Source organism: Garra rufa, chromosome 1 (assembly GCF_049309525.1).
Source record: "Garra rufa chromosome 1, GarRuf1.0, whole genome shotgun sequence".
In the NCBI taxonomy this organism is placed as follows: domain Eukaryota; kingdom Metazoa; phylum Chordata; class Actinopteri; order Cypriniformes; family Cyprinidae; genus Garra; species Garra rufa.
The window spans coordinates 6312897-6328797 of record NC_133361.1 but is presented as its reverse complement, the minus strand read 5'-3'; the positions used below and the strand labels follow the sequence as shown (position 1 = coordinate 6328797).

Sequence of the window (15901 nt, the reverse complement as noted above, 5' to 3'; positions counted from 1 at the left end):
CAGTGAAACTATGTAATCTTTCTGGTTTCAGCCTGACAGTTTTAATATTTGTGGCTTATCCTCTGAAAGGCTTAGTTTGAGGTTTTATGAAAATAAATAAATAAATAAAATAAATAAATAAATATATATATATATATATATATTATATATATATATATATATATATAATATATATATATATATATATATATATAATAAAAGGGATTTCACAATTATCTCAATGTCTTACATTTCCTTAAATAAGGACGGTTATTTAATTAATTGTTTAAAACGTATCCGGTATTAAGAAACACAAAGATGTTCTTTCTTTTAATTTGTTTGCAGTCTAGTGATCTTTCTAATAAACACATGCCACATCAAACTTCATATTTCAAACATATTTTCATCACATTTACATTAACTTCACCAGTTCGTATTGCATTGAAATGATTTATTACCTGAAGTCTCTGTGTGTCCTTGGTAAGTTAAGAGAAGAAATCTTCTGCTAATGTCTTCAACTCAAATCTGAAGCTCATGGGATTTCTGTAGTCATATTTATATAAAAAAAATAATGGCCCTTTGCCCTCATAGACCCATCATCTAGAGTCTGGAGTTCGGTGGAAAAACATCTATAGATAAACAAACCCTTTAAAGCTCCCCTCATTTGAGGACATTGACATCCCCATATGGTGAATTCACAGAAACTCCACTTAGCAGAATTTGTTTTGCTGTTAATATGTAGCTAATTTTCTGGGTATTATAAAACGTGTACATTCATCTCGTCATCAGACTATCACTGTAATGTAAAAAGCCACTAATGCTTCCACTTGGATGGACCTGGAACATGTTTTGATAACTGCTACATTTTATTCAGTAGTATTATCTACTGTTTGATATGTGAAATGCATTCAGTTGCATCTTACGCAGAGATAAATTTAATGCCATACAGGGAGGATAAAGAAACAAAGTAAGAAATAAAGAAAGAACAGCCAGCATACTTATATCCAGAAGCAGGTAAATGTATAGAGCACTTAACCTGCACTACATTTAAATAAAAATAAAAATACAAATAAAAACTTTACTGTAACCATTCATTAGAACTTGGTTTTGAGGCATCACAGTATTAGGTACACAGGTCAAGGGACATTTCATCATGAGGCAACAAAATATCTCACATAAGTCCATAGTCCTGTATGTGCTTTACAAACAATAACATGTTTGCAGTGACACTAAATGCAGTTCTCTAATATTGTAAAGAACAGAGGGCCAAATGAAGAAAAAGGGCAGCAGATCAATGTGATGAATATATAATTTTAGAAAAAAAAGGGATTTTAGAAATCAAATTAAAATATATTAACTTACAATATATACATTTGCTCTGCACTGTTATCCCTGAAGTTGTTTCAATTCAAAATTATTAAGGACAATAAACATAAACAATAACACATTTGCTGTATTACCGGCTTTTTTTTAGTTAAGTGCACGGTTTTCCTGCATTTTCTTATTCTACCTATTGGTTTAATTAAAGTACATAAGCTTATTTAAGTCAGTTGTCAATGGCAACAGGCTGAAAACGAGGCAGAATGGAACACAACATGACTGCTTGCACATTTCTATCAACGTTTGCTGCAAGGTGAGTTGAATTTCTTTACGTTTAACTTTTACTTCACAACAAAACTCTATTAAATAAGAGGTAACAGTTAGCTTAAAAAAACACATAATTTAACGGTGCATTTACATCACAGTGTGTTTCACCACACATTTTTAATTCGCCTGTGCCGACTTGCATGCTGAAATGACTCCTCGTTATCAGAAGACTGGATATGAAAGTGGAAATTATGGAAAAAAAAATATTTAAGATTAACTTTTAACAAACATGTTTCTCTTTAGTTATCTGCATGTACTGTGCAAGTGATTTGGGATGCTTTGTCAATTATGTGCATACAAATCTGTAAATTAAATATTAATGTCTAAAAAAATGTCTACAAACTATTGTTCTGTCTATTTTTCTTAACAATCTTGAAAAAATGGTAACAGGCTGACTTAAAATGATGCTGACAAACTTAAATTTACAAACCTTGATTAGTTGAAGAAGATCACTCAAAATCTGGCCTGTGAGACCTCTCTTTGACCTGAAGATCTGAATCAATTGTGGACAGTGATGATCAAGAGAGCCATACAATTCCTGTTTAAGATTCTTTCCAATCATCCGGCTGAATTTTTGGTAAACCTAAGAGTACCCAAAAACATTTAACAACAGACAGTTGAATGAATGAATGATGCATTTATATAGCGCTTTCATTGTGTATTGCCGTACACCCAAAGCGCTTTACAATCATATAGGGGATCTCTCCTCAACCATCACCAGTGTGCAGCATCCACTTGGATGATGCGTCGGCAGCCACAGTACAACGGCGCCGGTGCGCTCACCACACACCAGCTATACTATATAATACTCAGGAGAGAGTTATGGAGCCAATTCAATGAATGGGGATTATTAGGAGGCCATGATTGACTAGGGCCAGTGGAGGGAATTTGGCCAGGACACCGGGGTTACACCCCTACTCTTTACGAGAAGTGCCATGGGATTTTTAATGACCACAGAGAGTCAGGACCTCGGTTTAACATCTCATCCGAAGGACGGTGCCTTTTACAGTATAGTGTCCCCGTCACTATACTGGGGCATTAGGACCCACATAGACCACAGGGTGAGCACCCCCTGCTGGCCTCACTAACAACTCTTCCAACAGCAACCTAGTTTTCCCAGGAGGTCTCCCATCCAGGTACTGACCAGGCTCAACCCTGCTTAGCTTCAGTGAGCAACCGGTCTTGGGCTGCCGGGTGATATGGCTGTGGACAGTTCTGATGGGTTGCACATTTTGTTACAATAAATAAGCATTTCACATTACCTGACTTTCTAAAAGTAGTGCTGGCCAACGCTGAAGCAACTGGCTTAGAGGAGGTTTGTTGATTACAACTTAATTTCTTCTAAAAGCAAGTGTGATGTCCATCCTCTGACTGATGAAGTCTGCACTTGTTTTTTTTTTTTTTGTTTTTTTTTTTCATTTCATCCACCAATTCCTGTCTGTGTATTTCAAGGCTGGAGGCATCCTTTGTTGTAGTTGACTTCTCTTTTCATTGGGTTTCTTAATGTTCTTGTTAGGATCACGACTGGCAGAATTTCCTCTTTTCCCAGCATTAACCATAACATCTGTGTGCCCAAGGCTCCTCATTCTTGACCTGTAATTGCCCATTTTGTCTTTTAAACTGTGTGTCCACCCACAGTATTCAAAGGGTGATCATGATTCTCGAAGGCATGGGTGAGCCGCCACTAATGCCTTAGCAACATATTTTATATCAGAAGAAGTTGGGTAAGTTTTGAAGGAGAATATGTTCTCTGCCAGCTTCTGAAGAATGTTGTGTTTCAACTCCTTAGTCATTTTTAAGGCAGTTCCATCCCTCAAGTAAATTACATTTTCTTGATACAGCCTATACTCCACATCAACAGAGAATTTTGGAATCAAAAAGACTTCAAGTCCATGGCATTTTCTGTTCCTGGGGTGTTGTGGAGATCAGTATGGTATCTGCCGAACTTGCAGCATCATTCAAAGCTTCACTTGATTCCTGTGTGTCACTTGACAACACTGGCATAGTTCAAGCAGAGGAATGATTTTCACAGTTGGATTGTGATAGCCTGGGTTTCCCCATTCTGCCTTGCGCGCAGCACGATTTTATTCACGCTGCTAGGCAGCCTGGAAGCCATGGACCTAATTTTCACCTCAGATAGGGAACCAATCACAGAACGGGGAGGGAGCAGCAAGACGATGACACCTTCTATGCGACTCACCGGAGCAGTTTGTTTATAACTACGGATCCAGCATGGCAGCAGATGCGAAGTTATCTTTCGATGCAGCCTTAGATAGTGTTCTAAGTAGTTTAGGACGCAAGTTTATTTAGCAGCTTTTGGCGTTCGCTCTACATACGTCATCCGGCATTATTGACACGATTGGCTATGAGCTACGCACAGGCGCATTTGATAGACATTCGTATCACCCAATAAACAGCTCTGGGCATTCGTAAACCACGCCTCAAATACGAGAAAATGAACATGTGGTTCCCAGACCACGAATCATGACAAAGTTGTTATGACGTGGTCTGGCGTTAGCCAGGATCGGTTTGTGAGGGAGCTTTGACAAATCAGTCAAATTACAAAGTTCATTATCAAAATCTGGATCTTGAAATTGCAAGGAAAAGTTATACTCTACTGCCAGAGTATTTGTGAGACAACTTATCAAATCTTGAGCTGAGCAAGGCTTTGTAGTCAGTTTGATTTTCCTGATATCCGCTTCTGTCAGAATAACTCTCAAAATCATATGCGAATCCATCTAGAGAGTTAACTCACAAATGAGAGTTAATTTAGCAAAGAATAAAACGCTTTAATGATGCCATCAGTTTACTTTGTACACTATAGGTTATTGCATATCAGCTTTAGATGCTTGCGATCAGTGGTGTAGTGGAGGGTATACACAGGTATACGGCATATACCCACTTCTTTAACAGGCGGCTTTGCGTATGCCCACTTCAAAATCCAGTCTAATGCGCATCATTCAGTAGTGTCCTGCATTACCCAAAATCATGACAAACCACCACATCCAGTCATATGTAAATATTTGCTAAAACACCCAATAATCAAATGTAGCGTATACCCACTTCTCCAGGCACCACTACACCCCTGCTTACGATCCTGTAATGTGAGACTGGAGCTGAAATTGATGACATGAGCTCTTGAGATTTATTGACTGGACTGAGATCAGTCTCACCTGAAGATCTTTGATGTAGCAAGAAACATCACAGATGAATATAATACAACAAAGTTACAAATGAAACGACAAGATTTTCAGGTTTGTAGGAGATGCATTAATGTGAATACATCTAAATGTCAATTCTGATGCAGCTTCTGTGCCAATTCTTCAGTGCACGATTTTGTTGATACTGATCCTGATACTGATATTTCTTGATTTAATTTGATTAGCAACAGTTGATTTTTGTTTTAATTATTTATTTTTGTATTATTTTTAAATTTCAGTTGTATTGTAATCTGAATCTAGTTTGATTTCCTATCAGCATCTTTGTGTCTGGCATTCAGAGGTGAGTGGGTTTCTGTCCTCAAACAACTGTATTATTCACAAACACAGAACTTACAGTTACAGTAGTTGCCGTTTCTGATTGAATATGAATCATTAGAGCTGCAGATTGCCGTAAGCACAATAAACTCATACAGTGTAAATCAATGAAACATTAATAACATGAAATCATTAAGAACATGGAGTAAACGTTACTTATATATACAGTATATTAGACAGTGTGAAGAGATATAGAGAACATTCCTCCAGTCTGTTTCTTATTATGTGTTTATTCCGTTTAGGCAGTACATGTGACTTCAACATTGAAATTAATTCAATATAAATCAATTTTCATCAACCAATATCCATGATTAACTTGCAGAGCTCCAGTTATATTGCTGGCTATCAATCATACAAATATAAATATATTTGTTACCATTATATAGAATAAAATCATTTAAAAAAACAATAAACTTCATTAGTGCTTACTCTTATAATGTTAGTAAGAGAGCTGTTCAATAATAATACAATGAAAAAAGAAAGAAAGAATAAATTACAAAATTGGCAATATGTCTGTTTTCTTATATTTATGCGAACATGTACATTAGAACCATCCTCTTCATCAAACAACCCTGAGGATTACTGTTCAAACAATCTTTAAGGAGCGACAGAGTTGGAAAAAGTCAAAGGAATGATGGAGAACGTGAGAGAAAAGGGGAATAAGAGGAGGTCGGGTACGCTTCTGAAGTTGGAGTCGGATGCTGAATTGAAAACTACAAATCCAGGCAGATTGGTGCCTATGCTAGACTCGATCCATTTCTGGTACTGAGAGACTCTGGTGTACACACCGGGATATTCGGGGTCTCCACATCCTTCACCACAGCTCACAATGCCAGATTGAATCCACAGGAAGCCATTGTTAATGACCATTGGACCTCCGGAGTCACACTGTAATGACAAACATTCAACAGTTATATCTCTGACAGTATCCACTGAACAAGTGTTAGAGACATAACCTTTTGACATGAACACACACACACACACACACACACACACACACACACACACACACACACACACACACACACGTTGGGTTTACATGTTTTATGGGGACATTCCATAGGAGTAATGGTTTTTATACTTTACAAACCGTATTTTCTATCGCCCTACACCTACCCTACACCTAAACCTAGCCCTCACAGGAGATTGTGCACACTTTTACTTTCTCAAAAAAACTAATTGGGCTTGATTTATAAGCCTGTTTCCTCATGGGGACCTAAGAAATGTCCCCACAAGGTCAAAATTTACTGGTATTACTATCCTTTGGCATTTGGTCCCCACAACGTGATGAATACCAGGTACACACACACACACACACACACACACACACACAGTATATACAACAAATCTGATTGGTTGATATTCGACTGGTATTGCTACGGGAACGCCCTTTCACAATTTTGTATCGCTCCGCTTGTTCTAGTTCTTTTTTTTTTTGTTCTTTTTTTTTTAAGTGTCATGGCGAATGCTCTTTTTTCTGTTACTGAATGTAGTTTTAGGAGGTTTTCAGGTGAGAATGTACTTGTTTGTAGTTCAAATATCCAGTTTGTTAATAAAGAAAACGTGCTTCATCGTTTTCGGACGTGTGAGATCCATATCGTGAGCGAGCGTTCTGCACTCATCAATCCGCTCTAGAGCGCTCTCACCACGGCCAGATCTTCTGGAATTTACCGCTGGCTCTGATGTCTCTGTAGTAGTTACTCATGAGATGTAATTCATTATGGGTAAATCTAAGTGGCAGTCTTTGGTCTCATTAATCTATTATTTGTTCCAGAGAAGAAGATAGTTCATGTAGCATGTTTATGTAAATTCAATGCTGAATGCTGCCTTATTCTTGACTGAATTGCCTTTTCAACTTTTTTATGCCTGTTTTTGTGGTTGATGTTTATTTAAAATTATTACTCAGTAAATAAAAAATATATAAACTATATTTTAAATAATGCATTTAATAATAGTATTTAGTACTGAGAAACGTGTGTATTTGTGATGGTGATTTTAGTTACATCGTTCCGCCTTTAGATAGTGTCAAGTGTTATGAGTGAGCGGTTAATAGTTACTTTGGGACTTTTAAACTGAAAAGTTTTAATCTGAAAAAGTTTTGAAATATGCTGTCAATGAAGCAACTTAATGTACGTTTGTTACTAATTTTAAAGTGATGTTTTGGAATTTGTAAGGAAACTTATGCTCAGCTGATCAACCAACACATTTTGATTTGAATCCGTGGCGGAAGGAAGTAGTTTGCATAAAAGAGGGCTTTTGAAAACACTCCGTTGTTATTTTGTTTATGTATTTACACACTAGTTCCTTTGAACTGTTGTATAAATGCAATATCACACTCGTAGACTTGAGATATGGCTGTATATCAGCACGATTGTGATTCACCATAGGCACGAGGCCGCAGGTAATCACAGAGTGCCGATATACAGCCAAATCTCAAGTCTACGAGTGTGATATTGCTCATATACACAAACACACACACACACACATATGTAAGGAATAATTGACGATGGACCGTAGAATTCTTCGAAAATAATGCACAACCGAAGTGGTGATGCAGTCATGACACGAAGTGGACAGACAAGCAGATGGACAGAAAGAGAGAGGGAGAGAGATATTAAGCGCATGAATTACCTCTCTCAAGTCTGTGTGACTCTCAAAGGTGACTGGCAGCAGTGTCTCTACTAACAGTTAAACTTTAAGTTCGATTTCTTCAAGATCATGCTGTTGTTACCTCGCTTGTTAGAACTGTCATGTCGTTTTTAATTTGTTCATCATCAGAGCAGTGCTAACAACATTAGCGTGAATGCTAACACGAGTTCTAACTGTATGTGTGTGCGTCTGTGAGTGAGAGAGAGCGAGAGAAATAGAGTTTGTGCTTTCTGTAAAAAATAAAACATAATATTTTGGAAATAAAAACATGGACATAATGTGTCATTTTTATCTTGTTGTTTATTGTATTTATTTGTTTGGCCAGTGTCATTGTGAGTTTTGGTTATTTTGCTGTTTTGGGCTGTAAGGACCTTTGAAATAATAATTAATGCGGTCAACCCTGCTGAAAAAAACAGCATATGCTGGTTAGGTATGTTTTGGTGCTGGGATGCTGGTTTTAGCTGGTATATGCTGGTCCTTTGCTGGTTTATGCTGGTCATGTTGCTGATTAATGCTGGTCCTTTGCTGGTTTATGCTGGTCCTTGACCAGCAACATGACCAGCATAAACCAGCAAAGGACCAGCATTAACCAGCTAAGGACCAGCATAAACCATCAAGGGACCAGCATTAACCAGCAAAGGACCAGCATAAACCAGCTAAAACCAGCATCCCAGCACCAAAACATACCTAACCAGCATATGCTGTTTTTTTTTTCAGCAGGGAAGAGCCGTTTGCCATGCATTAAAGACCCTAAAGGGTAACATGAACTTGTGGGAAATGGGCACCCGATGACCCCTTTAAAGTGAATGACTGATGTCTTACCTGACATGCATCTTTTCCTTCCTGATTTAACCATCCAGCACAAATCATATTGTCTGTGATGCTTGAGGTGCTTTTATATGCATTCTCACAGTCACTGTTGCTCACAACTGGTAACATCACCTCCTGCAGTTTATCAGAAAGCAGTTTGTCTGTGATACAGATCAGAGGACAGATTTTATGGTTTTGAAAACTATTTGTTGGTAAAATGTTCAGGTTTACAGAATATCTAGCAAGCAAATGTTCACTCACCATCAGGGTTTTGGCTAAATTGAAGGAAGCCCCATCCAGTGACCCAGCTTTCAGTTCCTGCAGCAAAAGTACTATTAGCAGCTGCCAGACAGACCGGACTGGTGTTATAAAGAAAAGTTACAGAGGAGGAGAGCTCAATCAGTGCAATGTCGTTGTCATAAGTAGCACTGTCATAGTTAGGATGGGAGAGAATTCGTCTCGCAGTCCTGGTTTCACTGTGGCTTGAGCTAGTTTGATTCAAAAGGCCAAAGTACATCTTGAATATGCAAGGTGTCCTGATCCTGCAAATAGAGAAAGTCTACTGTAATCCCACTATTATCAATCTACAAATGTATCTTTAAGCCTTAAAATTCATACTCCTTGAAGCAGTGTGCTGCAGATAAAACCCAGTCTTTATTGATGAGAGTCCCGCCACAGATATGGCCTTTGCCGCAATGAATGCTGACCTGCCATGGCCAAGACCCTACCGTCGCATTATTCCCTCCAACAATCCTGTCTTTTCGGGAGGTTCGACCACAAACTGAAGAAAGAAAGAAATACATGATTTCCTAATTAACATTTTGTATAATCATGCTAGTATTTGCTATACTAGCCTTATGATCGATTTTTTGCCTATGTGTGATGATAAATGAGCGTTTTCTTTTACAAATGAAACTATGTGAATTAATTAATAATTTCAGCACATTAACTAGCTGAAATAAAATTAGATATATGTTCAACTCAACCTTTAAACTGCATTCCAGTAAAAATTCCAGTCATTTACCACAATTAGGCCTGTTTTCACAGACAGGGCTTAGACTAAACCAGCATTAGGCCATAGTTTAATTAGGATATTTAAGTAACTTTTATAAACATGCCTTAGAAAAAAAAAACATTACTGGTGTGCATCTTAAGACAAAACAAAGGCACTTTTATATTTTAAGATCAGTTATTGCAAGTTTCTTTCAGTTGAAACAGCTCAGACTTACATTTTAGTCTGGGACTAGGCTTAAGCCTTGATTGTGAAACCAGGGGTTAATGTTTTATTCGCATGCGGAGCATTTACATTAGGCTATCATTTACAAAACTATTCATAACCTTAAGTAAATAAATTAAAATGAAGGGGGAAAATTGCATTTAAACGAATCTAAAATAACCAATAATAACACATACATACATACAAATATTACAGCAATAAAGATGGTAAAGATGTATTTATTTGATGTATTTTATGTAACATTTATTTATGATAAACTTCATTTGAATGCTGTCTACATTGCGCATAGACAGCTTCACCTATGGTTTATATAATCATTTAAAAAATGTATTAATATCTATAATAATTCATATAATGATTTCTTAATATAAAATAAATATGAATAAATTAATTTCTGATTATCCCAGGTTACTATGGTCATGCAGGTTTGTTACGCATTAAACTCATTTCCATGAAAAAAAATAAATAAATAAAAAATCCTAAAACATAAGTCGTAGCCACGAGAAATGGATGTTCTTCCCTCAACATAGCATCACAAGGCTACAACTTCACATCTCATATCTCATAATTTGACATTTCCACAAGTTAATATGTTGTGGCCACAACAAAATGAACCAATCATGTCCCTTCCCACTCACCCTAGTTTCACATTCTGTGATTCTGTTTTCTGGTCATTATGACAACTTACCATTTAACTGGCAGAGAGAACCTGAGTGGACAGACAAAGACAAAGAAGACAATCATGCAGACAGAGCTGATATACTAGTTTGTGTAGACCACCATCACTTGTATGTGTATTAGCAGCAGCCTTAAATTGTGCTTTCACACTGAAAGCGTTTCTGCTATACAATAAATAATTACTAGGCTTAGTGATTTGGAGAAAGGATGGATGGAACGGGACCCAAAGCACAAATTAAAGCTGCATTAAAGCAACTTAATATTTGAGAGTTACTGAATATATAACAAGTGTGCCTTTCTTTTAGCACTTTTTTAATATATTTTACATTGCTTCATACAAGTTTGGATACTTTCCACACCTTAAAGGAATATTCATCATCAAATCTATAAATAATATAAATAAAAGTATGGTATTCATGAAGTGACCAAAAAACTTCATCCATTAAAATAAATACATTATGCATTTGTCTTTACAACGATTCTTAGGAATTAAGTGAATGCCAGTTAATAAACAGTTGAAGCATTTTTATTAAATTTACATCTGATTTTCTCATGTTGTAGGCTTCTTGTAAAATCTTACCAGTTATGTTGAGAAGTATGACTCCAGCAACACTCAAAGCGGTATTGAACTTCATCCTTCTGTTCTGCTCTGTGATCTGACTGCTGTTCCTCCACTTTCTGGTTTCTAATGAGATGGAAAGCAAGACCCAATGCATTTTTAAAGATTTGTCTGTCTCCACCTCAAGACGACGTTCATCTCTGTCTCATATTTTAGTTGTAAAAAAAAAAAAAAAAAAAAAACGTATTCAAATGCTTATTCTGAGATTTTCATGTGTTTTGTGGAAGTGGGTGGGAGTGTCACATTTAGTTGCATATAGCACACACTGAAGGAGACTGGGTTCTATAGCTCGAGATCTATAACTCCTTCCTGGCCAGCATTTTTTGGTCATTTTGACAAAATGTTCATCCCCTCCAGAATATTTTGTTGTATGAATATCTGAACATGCAATATATGTAAAAAAAAACCCTGGGTATTAATAATTGTATGGTTACTGGAATATGTAGTAGAAAACCCATGAAAGATTTTAATGGTGTACGGGAGCCGAGAGGTGCCATTATTTTAGGGAAATAAAATACTGATATGATGCCACATTGTGCAGCTTTTGGTTGAAGATATGTAAGACTTCACTAATTTCCTAGCCATAAGAAAAGGAGAAAAGAATGGGGAGATGCCTGTGGACAAATAAAACTTCCTAAAGACCCACGTATTTGTTCTCTCCACTTTAGCCCTGAAGCCTTTGATGCTTTTAGCAGAAAAAAGCTTACAAACGGCAGAGACAAGAAACTTGAGATGTAGTCCTGGCAGGTTGTAAACATGCTGATGCTTGTCATGAAGGAGTTTCTCAGCACAGATTTAACTCAATAGCCAGGGGGGTGTTTAGACTTCCATCATCCATCATCCATCATCACCTGCAAGCTCTTGCAGTATCTGTTGCTAAACAGTCCTTTACCACTTCCTGGATCGACATTTAACCAGGTAACATTGCACAATAATGCCCTGTGCATATGTCATTGAAAAAACAGAAAGCCGTAAAAAAACAAACAAAAAAAAAAACAAACTTTTTTTGGCAGGGAAACATTTTCCATAAAATATGATAACTCAAGTATTTTCTTGACAATTAAAATTTTATAAGTCTGAATTATACTCTGAATTATTATATGAAAACCACTTAAGAGAGAACTGTCTGGAGACTTATATCTTAGCATAAAAGAGGACAATGGCACAAGAGGAATACCATATTATTGTTTTTAGGGTGAACAATTAGCAAAATTTTCACAGAAATAAAAAAAAAACAATGGACTTGTGAAAAGGCCCCTGAAATAATTAGGTCTTCACTTTAAGCTTTTCTTTAGAGATGAGTGAGTTTTTGCTTGAAAAAGAACAGGAGAAACACCAAGAAAGTGTCTGAGAGCCAGCAAAAGCTATGAAAAGATTGACTGTTTATTTGACAGAGTAAGATGCAGCCGGCAGATGTCACATGCATGGTTGTTTATCCACACAAGTAGCCAAAGCACAATAAACTTGTTTAGCTTTTTCCAAGACCTATATTTACAAAATATTGACTTCTTGGAATCCACACTTTGGTCTCACGAGGCCAAGTCAATCCGTTTGGCTCTAACAGCATCCAAAATGTTATGTTGTTGCTAGAGGAGGAGTACACTGAGAAGTGTCTGGTTCCCACAGTGGCGTTCAGTGTTAGTAAAGCTCTTATATAGGGATGTATGAGTGCTGAAGTTTTTAGGAAGTTGTGGTTTACCAATGCTGTCATCAATTCACACACCACTGTGCAATGCAATACTAAAACCTGAAATTTAAAAATTAAAAATTAAATTTATTCCCTGCATTGTTGGGCATTTTTTCAACATGACAATGAATATATTAATTCTCTGAAGGCGAAAATCCTTCAGTGGTCATGTATTTCACTCAATCTTAACCCTTTTGAGCCGCTGTGGGGGATTCTGTAGAGAAACGCTGAGCAAAACCCCCCCATTAAAGTTCAGGGCATTTAAGAAGATCATCTTCCAGGAGTTAAACTCCATGAACACTCAGGCCTGTTTTCACAGACAGGGCTTAGAATAAGCCAGGATTAGGCCATAGTTCAATTAGGACATTTAAGTATTTTTTTATAAACTTGCTTAGAAAAAAAAAAAAAAAAAACATTACAGATGTGCATCCTGAGACAAAGCAAAAGCACTGATATATTTTAAGATCAGTCAGTGCAAGTTTCTTTCAGTCAAAACAGCTCAGATTTACATTTTAGTCTATAGGATTAGGCTTAAGCCTTGTTTGTGAAACCGGAGGTCAGTGTCAAGAAAGGTTAGAGGACTGTGAGTCATGAAAGACATATTAAGTACTAGAATATTACACTTTGTTGAATTGAATCAAGGGTGTATTCATTTCTGCAATCCCTCATTTAAACAAAATTGGCCAAATTACTTATTTTACAGATATTAATGGCATATATGTCTCCGTTTTTTATTAATAATATGTTTAATACATTTCAATTTTGCCATCTTTCTGTGAATTATATTAGTCATCGTTAGGAAAATATATATTTTTTTATATTTAATCAGAGGGGGTTAGGCAACAGAGGACAATTGCAATAACAGAAATAACGGTGAAAAGGTCAAAACTTTTAAAAAGCTATTTCAATTTTGAATCCTTTTTAATTTGACATCAGAGCAGATACTGAATGTGAAACACCTAGTCGCTCCCAAACACAGAGATGTTCACAATTAACTTTTCTTTAGCCGAAAGCATATCATTTCATCTTCATGCACAGTGACACTGGAACAGAAAGAGTTTTTCATGCCAACTAATGAAACTAAACACAACTGATTTGAATTGAGTGAACTAATATATATTACATTCTGTATTGCTGCTTTTCTTAAAATTGGACAATCTACTTTTCAAACTGTACTACAGCTGTATAAGGTTACGACAGCTATAAATTGAGATTTTTTATAGTGTTTCAGAGGTTGTTGACATCTTAGCACAGATAAAGTGAAAATACTACTCTAAACACGTTTTTGCTTCTTTTTCATATTTAAATATATGTAAATACGAATGTAAATACAATTTAAATACATATGGTCATGTTAAACTATGAAAACCTTGGTTCACCTGTACAGGTTTTTTTTTTTTTTTTTTTAATGCACAGCCAGCATTGTCAAAAGTTAAACTTTTGCAACAGACTACTTATTGTGAAAGGGGCACCATCTGTAAGCTGTTAGTTTATAATGTGAATGAATTTGATTATTTATTTATTTATTTATTTATTTATTTATATATTTTAGTGAATGATGTTCAGATTGATTGTAGGAGCTGCTTCTGAACCTGTTGAACTGGGAGTTGAGTTGAACAGCTTGTGACAGGTAATTATTCATCTAAACCTTTGTGGCTTTGAGTGTGAATATGTTTGTGTGTCTGTCAGGACAGCATGGTTTGTTTTACTATAAAAACAGTGTGTTTTTTAATTATTCCTCTAATGTCTAAAAAGGATTTGTCATCTTTTTGTACAGCACTGCCTGAAAAATGAATCTTTATGAGAAGACATAGGAGGTGGATGTTCACACAAATAAAGCAGCATCTGCAGTTGTGTGTACAGGTCCTTTTAAAAAAATTTGCATATTGTGATAAAGTTCATTATTTTCTGTAATGTACTGATAAACATTAGACTTTCATATATTTTAGATTCATTACAAACATTTGAAAGTAGTTCTAGCCTTTTATTGTTTTAATATTGATGATTTTGGCATACAGCTCATGAAAACCCAACATTCCTATCTCAAAAAATTAGCATATTTCATCCGACCAATAAAAGAAAAGTGTTTTTAATACAAAAAAAGTCAACCTTCAAATAATTATGTTCAGTTATACACTCAATACTTGGTCGGGAATCCTTTTGCAGAAATTACTGCTTCAATGCGGCATGACCCTGCCCTTGACATGGCACCCCAGACCATCACTGACTGTGGGTACTTGACACTGGACTTCAGGCATTTTGGCATTTCCCTCTCCCCAGTCTTCCTCCAGACTCTGGCACCTTGATTTCTGAATGACATGCAAAATTTGCTTTCATCCGAAAAAAGTACTTTGGACCACTGTTTTATCAAGGGCAGGGTCAATGCAGCTAGCTATCAGGAGATTTTGGAGCACTTCATGCTTCCATCTGCTGAAAAGCTTTATGGAGATGAAGATTTCATTTTTCAGCACGACCTGGCACCTGCTCACAGTGCCAAAACCACTGGTAAATGGTTTACTGACCATGGTATTACACCCCATAGAGAATCTGTGAGATATTGTGAAGAGAAAGTTGAGAGACGCAAGACCCAACACTCTGGATGAGCTTAAGGCCGCTATCGAAGCATCCTGGGCCTCCATAACACCTCAGCAGTGCCACAGGCTGATTGCCTCCATGCCACGCCGCATTGAAGCAGTCATTTCTGCAAAAGGATTCCCGACCAAGTATTGAGTGTATAACTGAACATAATTATTTGAAGGTTGACTTTTTTTTTGTTGTATTAAAAACACTTTTCTTTTATTGGTCGGATGAAATATGCTAATTTTTTGAGATAGGAATTTTGGGTTTTCATGAGCTGTATGCCAAAATAATCAATATTAAAACAATAAAAGGCTAGAACTACTTTCAAATGTGTGTAATGAATCTAAAATATATGAAAGTCTAATGTTTATCAGTACATTACAGAAAATAATGAACTTTATCACAATATGCTAATTTTTTTTAAAAGGACCAGTATATAATCCATGGATTATCCTCTTCACTTCAGTCATGGAGCAGTG

General features: G+C 36.3%; 1 protein-coding gene across 1 annotated transcript; it reads right to left on the bottom strand.

The window, feature by feature from the left end:
- Positions 1-5681: 5681 nt before the first annotated feature.
- On the bottom strand, positions 5682-11171 carry LOC141328360 (chymotrypsin-like protease CTRL-1). The gene is made up of 6 exons (XM_073835391.1): positions 11117-11171; positions 10547-10567; positions 9240-9402; positions 8883-9157; positions 8634-8782; positions 5682-6050 (listed from the first exon to the last, which is right to left on the bottom strand). Exons 1-6 carry the CDS (start codon positions 11169-11171, stop codon positions 5760-5762), a joined length of 954 nt encoding a protein of 317 aa, XP_073691492.1. The 3' UTR covers positions 5682-5759.
- Between the last annotated feature and the right edge of the window lie 4730 nt (positions 11172-15901).